Source organism: Haplochromis burtoni, unplaced genomic scaffold (genome assembly GCF_018398535.1).
Source record: "Haplochromis burtoni strain Fernald_Lab_line unplaced genomic scaffold, NCSU_Asbu1 Contig_256, whole genome shotgun sequence".
NCBI lineage: Eukaryota > Metazoa > Chordata > Actinopteri > Cichliformes > Cichlidae > Haplochromis > Haplochromis burtoni.
Genome location: NW_024582617.1, coordinates 79,335 through 86,955, shown reverse-complemented (window position 1 = coordinate 86,955; position 7,621 = coordinate 79,335). Strand labels below are relative to the sequence as shown.

Genomic DNA, 7,621 nt, shown 5'->3' with positions numbered 1-7,621 from the left:
TGAAATGTTTCATCTCAGTCAGTTTGTTCATGCAGATGTTGACCACAGTCCAGCGTTGGCTAAAACTAAAACACAATCTTTACACTCGATAGAAAAATAAACTTTCACTAAGTAAGAAACGCTCGACAGCATCACTAGTGTTTGAAAGCAGACGACATATTATCTTTAAACTGACACTCACACTTTGGAGGCTCAGGAGTCGTCTCGGTGGCTGAAACGATGCATTCAAATGAGATCAGAAAAGAACAAAATTATTAGTTTGTGATTATGCAGCATGAATGTACAACAGCTCAGAGCACCTTACAGGTACTTGTAACTCAGCAGCACCGTGTTCTTTGCTTATATTCACATCAATGTCATCACAGGCCTGTATAATAAAGAAACGGCCAACCTTCAGTGGTAGCTGTCACTGTGGTGCCTGTAGGTGAGGCCTGAGAGTCAGATGAGTTGCTGGGTGGAGTGGATGTGAGTGAGGTCTCATTTGAGGTGCTTGCAGTAGGAGCCATGGTTGCTGTGTGAGAGCAGGCTGGAGGTCAACTTCAGGCAGAAATACCTAACAGCTAGCAGACTGGTTGTACCTGACACGATGCTAAACTACAAATGTAGGATTTTATCACACAGCTGTGCCAATAATCCATGAAACTATAAACTCTGAATACATTACCAGACGTGGCAGTTGAATTCACTGATGGACTAACTACTGTAGCATTTGGGGCCATGGATGAAGGTGAGGAGTCAGACAACGTGGCTACTGTAGGACTGGTGGAAATGCGTGGAGGTGAGGAGGCTGTTGAATTGGCTACTGTAGCATTTGTAGCCGTGCGTGGAGGTGAGGAGGCTGTTGAATTGGCTACTGTAGCTGTGCGTGCGTGAGGTGAGGAGGCTGTTGAATTGGCTACTGTAGCATTTGTAGCCGTGCGTGGAGGTGAGGAGGCTGAAACAATTTTCATTCCAAGAAAAAGAAATCAGCATGACGTAAAGATGTTAGCTGTAACTGTAGCAAATGTAAAATGTTCTCACTGTAACATTTTCACTCTAACAGTCGTGTTTCATGTTGTTAGAAAGATGCTGTGCTACTTGTCACTGCTATCCCATTTCCTATGCTAGCAAATTAAATATAGTCCTATTAATACTAATTATTGTTTACAAAACACAAACAAAATGATCTAAGGATAAGAGTAAGATGGATCAATGATAAGTTTTTATAGACAATAAAAGACTAACTGTTGTGTTGGATAATCAGTGACTTCATGTTACATGTTACTTTCATGCAAATTGGATCTAAATCCTAACAACAGAGAGCTGCTGCTCTGATTTGTCCAGACTCACTGAACTTGAACTCAAATGCATCTAAATTAAATTACAAGGAATCTAAAGTCAAATTTAACGTACAAGGACTTATGGAAGAAAGTATGGAACAGATACATTATGTGCAAAGCTATGAATTATTACACATAAATATAGTTCATTATAATATGAGCAAACAGAGCCTGCCCAAGAGCCTCAAATCACGCAGCCCGGTACCAAACGACCCGGACCACAGAGCGACTGGAGACCGCTGGTATACAGCATGTTAATTTGCTTTCATTCAGCTTCACAGAGGATAAAAAGGATTTGGAAAATACTTGATCACATATATGTGATTACCCATTCATGGAAAATTATCTATGCAAAACAGCTGCTATATGAAAACAAGGATTTCACCTTTTTCACAGTAAACCTATGATTAAATGAAGACAACGAACAATTTTACATTTTACACATTTTGCAAAAACATAACTGTTTTTTGTTTTTGGTGTTTGCGTTTAAATTCTGTCTGACACAGATGACCCAGATCGAAGCTTCTGTTCATCAGTTTAAGTAAGAAGACACATTTCTGTCATTTCATAGTAAGTGTTTGAGGACTGTGTACATTTACACATGAGGCTGAGGGAGATGCATGCTACATCAGGAAGCACAGCAGGGGGACAACTGGAATTAAACAAGTCTGAAAACAACATAATAAGAAGTAAATGTTATAAACTGAATAACATCATAAATATATTGGAACTCACCTTTGTTGTCATCTGGAATTACTAGAGACAAGAATGTCAGAATTAGTGTTTTGGTCATGAAAACATTCACTGTGTATGCAGGAAAACACAAACAAACAAAAACACAAACAATGAGTGATTCCCAAATATTTGTCATGATGACTACGAGAAGTGAACAACTATAGAGATTCAATAACATGATAAAGTATAATGGTACTCACTTGTGGTTTGAGCTGTAATTAAAAGAGAAAAAAAGTGTAAATCAGTTTGATTGTGATTAAATAATTTATTGTATTTGCAGGAAAAAGAAAACAAAACACAAACAACCAGTGATTACTAAATATTTTTACACATCTGTTGAACACAGCAGGGTGAACTTTGTTACCCAGCATCGTGTGGATGAGGTATCGCTGCTGTGTAACCTGGTTGCTATGACACTGTGACAAAGAGCCACAGTTGCTATATCAGAAAGCAAACCGCAGCTTCCTGCCTGCACTCCAACCTAGAACCGCCCCATACTTACAACACTGGTTTCGGTTTGGCCGTGTCACTGAACCAGACACAACCAAAAATACATTTTTAACCAAAGTGTTTCAATAAATACGGTTTCAGATAATATTTGTCAGGTATGAAGTTCTATTTTGTTCTTTGTTTCAATTTCTCTTCTCCTAAAATCTGTATTTTCGACATTAAAAAAGAATAAAAAACAAATAAACACATTTGGATCATATTCACAAGTACATGAGTTAGTTTACTTTAAATGGGTTTGTTGATGTTGTCCATTTGTTCTTTATAACAATAGAAATGAGAACTGAATGACTGGGTGATTGGGGACAGTCAAACAATGAGACTCAGGATGTGGTTTTGGCGCGTTGTTGTTTCACTCAGTCGTGCAGAGATGCAACATGTTTGCAGCGACATTTCAGCGCCTCGCACAAACGCAGCTCATCGATTATTCGTTTGGAGATGACTGCAACAGGTTTAGTGAAGGTTTAGTGAAGGTTTATTTATATCATAACTATGTCGTTATGATGTGTTTGAAGCCCAGGAACATAAACATAAAGAAAACCTTTTCTTCACTATTTAAAATCGTTATTTAAACTGGTTTTAAATGTTTTCAGGAGAGTAGGTTTGTGATTTGCATGACAGTGTTGTAGTTTTATGACAATCACAAATACAATAATGTGATTATCCCTGAATGCAGTAAAGACACGGACACAGTAACCAGCTCTGTCTCTAATTCATTGATTTTCTCTGTTTTACTGTTTTTTCCTCCGTCTCATGTTTTGCGTTCATCACAGAGTCCTGCTCTGTGACACTCTCCTCCTCCCAGAAACGTTTTAAAGTCATGCTTAACATTTCTGACCTCATTTCTTCATTTTACACCCTGTGCTTCCCTTTTTTTTCCGCAAGTCATTTGCTGCGCGGTGCCTCGGCCTGCTCGGCCCGCGCTGCGCTGCCAGGAAATGAAGACGACTCAGAATGGCACACGGAAGTGGTCAAACTTTTTGATCACACTACTGCTGCTGCTAATGCAGGCGGCCTGTTAAACAGGGCCCAGCTTCTCTCGCCCAGTTTAAGCAGAAGACGCGTGAACTTTGGTATTTACTACTGAGCTGACACACGCGTGTAGTAATTCTTTAAAAGTAGTGAAAAAAGCAGGAAAATATAGAAAAAGATGAAGAAGTCGAGCCGAGTTTTAAACTATTTTTAAATGAGTTTAATATTAAAATACAATCATACACTGAGAGACATCTTTTTGGGAGATGTCGTTGAACTTTTTAAGGGACTTTCATCTCAAAGAAACATTAGATTAATAATGGCACAATCAAATTTAACTTTATTGATTAAAAACGTGGCTGTTTAGCGTTCCTAACATTTTGTCTGTAACAATTACACGTATAGCTCGCTAAAGATAAATAATAAAGGATAAAATCAAATGTTATTAAAGTGAATTCAGATTCTTTAAACGTAATTAAGTTCATGTAACTAAATAAAAGTATATCAGCATTTGTTAAAGTAAATATTTAAACACAGTTCACAGTGTTACGATGAACTGATACAATTTAATGTAAAAATCTGTTAAACTGTAAAACAATGTTAGTTTAATAATAATAACAGTGAGTTAGAATAATAATATTTCAACATGAGTGCTTGATGAGTATATAGTACAATAATTAAAATGAGATACATCACTAAACAGAAAATTTTGACATTTTGGTTTTGGACACTTTTATGTATTTCATTTTTTTTAATAACGGCTGATCAGTTAATTGATTAATGTGATTGAAAGGAAAACAACAATCATGTTTTGGGTGGATGATGACACACCTTCACACTGCCTGAGAAATTCTGTATGTTAGAAACGAACGAGCCAGACTGAGGGCAAAGACGATAAATGACAGATTTTATTTCAGCTCATCAGCACAGACTGGCTGAAAACAGCTGAGTTATAGATGAATTATGAGTGATGATGCAGGCAGTGAGGTCAGTGTAACTCAGCGTGCACACGTGCACACGCACACATGCACGCACACACACGTGCACGCACACACACACTGAAATGTTTATCACATACAGCACCCACAGTCACCGAGGTGAAGAAGCAGCTTGCAGGGACACACCCCAGAAAATGTCTCTGCTTTCAGACAGACACAGCCCCCCCACCCCCACAGTTACACACATACAGTACACAATCACACATTCATACGTGCACGGTATCAAAGCAGAACAGAAACACGACTGCAAAAATTCCCAAAGCACCAAATAAAAGCATATGTTTTAAAGAGCGTCTTCTTCCTATTAACAGCCGCCTTTGATTGAACACGAGTGTTCGTTCTTTTGCCAAAGGGCTCAGAAACCTGTCATTTTTAAGCTTTCACATCACAGGCGTGTGCAGTTCCTGTCTGCTGTTCTTGGGGTTGGAAAGTTTAAGAAACGTGAAGTAGCTCAAACGCGGATGCCTCTCCAAAGCGTGCTACAGCGTAGCCTCTGCCCTCGGTTTTTATTTAAAAGGTCACATTTTGCTTGATGATGTTTTACAGTTTTCAAAAAGTAAAAAAGCTTTTCAGCTGACAGATTCACGTCTCCATCTCACACAGGGATAATAATCCTCATACACGATCACAAGCTCAACATCCGACTTCAAACACAGCGAGTTTAGGGGGGAGACTTCATCACCTACATGATTTGCATTTGCAGACGTTTTTCTGTTATTTCTCCTCAGTTTACAGACACAGAGAGAAACTTCAAAGTCTTTCTACAATCCTTAAAGAAAGCAGCACCGAGAATACTGCAGATGGTCACTTACAGTAGGTCAAACCGATGATCCCGGCCCAGAACAGCATCTTCAGACCCCAAAGACCTGCCATGTCCAGGAGTCAGGGTGTGTACAGCCACACACCGTACAGTGAAAGCAGCCGGCAGGTCGTCGCACGCCAAAACCTATTTCCAAATCTTACCTCAATTCTAACCTAACATAGAAAAAGCTGTCTGTGTTAAAGCGACATAAGTTCTCTGTCTTATCGGTTGACACAGCTTCCTGGACTTGTTCCCCAAACTCTAAACCTCGCCTTTGGTTTCGAGTCGAGCAAGTGGCAGTGACGTCACACTGAAGAGACTGCCTTTACCTTAACGTCTGCTGACAGGAAGCATCATTTCAACTACGCCACTAAGAACAGGAAGCCTTCGCTCGTCTAATGTTCACTTGAATTTGATGAAGGGTGAAATCGCTCTGACCTTTGAAAAAGGAGGCTGATAGCTGCCAATACGGTCAAGATTTCAGTTTTAGGGTCGCGTCTGACATATTAGGCTCAAATAACACGAGGCACACAAATGGATGATGAGACTGATGAGAGCACGGCGAAGCCTCCAGGTTAAAGTTTCAGGCCCGAGTAATTTCTGTTTTATTCTTGTTAAACTTCAGCAACTTTGCTTGTGAGACGCGAGACAGAGAGTTGTGAAACTTCTTAGAGCACCTCGTCTTTTTCACTGACTCCTCCCCTGCAGGCCCACGACGGCTCGTCCGTGCAGTCAAAGCTAAGAAGAACATATCACTGCAACGTGCAAGAAACCAGAGGCAGTCTTTCCTTTGTTAAACTCTGTTCTCTTTTTTCTTCTTCTCTCCTTCTAAAGACAGAAAACACACGGCCATTGGCTCCAGAAATGAATTTCTTCATTGCTGCAGTTCATCTCGCGTGAACGACATTTATAAGAGGCGTTAGATCTCTTCAAAGTCATTGATCGAGGATGGTGTTTGATCACCACGCTTTGCCTCGGAGCCCTAAAATGCTTTACTTCTGTTTACATACACAAGAAAATAGGGGATAAAAGAGGAAGGAGGGGAGTCGAAAACTCTCCGGGGAGACTCACACACTGGGGGGGGAGCTGATGTAAAAATGGATGAAACACAGTCAGCTTTTCATGCTCTTATATGAAATAATGCAGGGAACTAAGCAGAGCCTTCTTTGTGCTGAGACGGTCGTACTGAGCTGATAAAACCTTTTACTTAAACTTACACAGCACACTTTGCATGGCGTGACAAGCTGATATGAATCACACAGTTATATATAGTCTATTTAAAAAAGAGCAGCAGTCATCGTCACATGATCTCCTTAATGTTTTCAGTCATTTTGAAGAAGAGAAAGTTTCTTCTTTCTTTCACTCTGAAACATTCGGTGGAAATTAGTTTGACTTCACAAACCCGGCAGAAACATTGTTTCCGACAAAGACATCAGCTTTTTTGTAAAAAATCTAAATATGGATTTCCTCCTAGACAAATGAAACACATGCATTTGGCTATTTCCACTTCTCACAGTGCAGATTCTTGTAATCAGGAAGTGACTCTTAAGCAAACAGCCCAATGTTCATGTAATCAAATTGAAGCTGTTGTTACAAATAAAATGTGTCACTGCAAGACTGCACCAGGAGCGCAGTGTTGCTGTTAGTAGCTACACAGACATGTAACCAGCGTAACCGCATGTCATTCATTAGATAGACACTGTATTTAGAAATGAAGAACATAATGTAGCACGATGAAACCTGTGACTGTTGCTCGTGTTCACGTGTACGCCCTCCCCCCTCCCACTTTTAATCACATTTAACTTCTTAAAATGCTGTCAGCACTCGAGCCTTTCAGAGCGAAACGATCGCAAAATCGGATTAAATTATTTTATCACAAGATATAATTTAAATATGATCTTTAAAGTATGTGCAGTCTGTTAAATTTAGTAAGAAACTACAAAGTTTTGTTGTTTAAAAAGTGAACAGTTCCTCCTGAGAAACCACTGAAAACTTGGGTTTCTTAAATATTGTATCAAAGTTAGATTGTTATCATTATGAAAAGAGAAAGAAGAAGTCGTTTGGCTACCTTTACCATCTATTGACCAACTAGTGACATGGTTACATGTAACATGGTTTTCTTGCAACAGTGGTTTTAATAATAGGACAGCGGAACAGTCCAAAGAATTACAGCCTCCTGACCGTCAGTATCCACGACAGGAAGGCCCGAAGCATTTTGTAATGTGACATAAATGTTACATAACAAACTTGTGTTTTAGTCAGGGTTAACAAGTCGGCAACAGCTGCCA

General features: G+C 39.5%; 1 protein-coding gene across 1 annotated transcript in view; it reads right to left on the bottom strand.

Annotated features, from left to right (window-relative positions):
• The window catches only part of ptprc (protein tyrosine phosphatase receptor type C), a gene marked incomplete in the record, with an annotated part of 16,464 nt that extends 10,493 nt beyond the window's left edge, over positions 1-5,971 (bottom strand). The window contains 7 exon segments of the mRNA XM_042227342.1: positions 182-211; positions 392-511; positions 665-787; positions 881-934; positions 2,055-2,075; positions 2,255-2,266; positions 5,344-5,971. Coding sequence (XP_042083276.1) covers positions 182-211; positions 392-511; positions 665-787; positions 881-934; positions 2,055-2,075; positions 2,255-2,266; positions 5,344-5,404 — 421 coding nt within the window.
• Between the last annotated feature and the right edge of the window lie 1,650 nt (positions 5,972-7,621).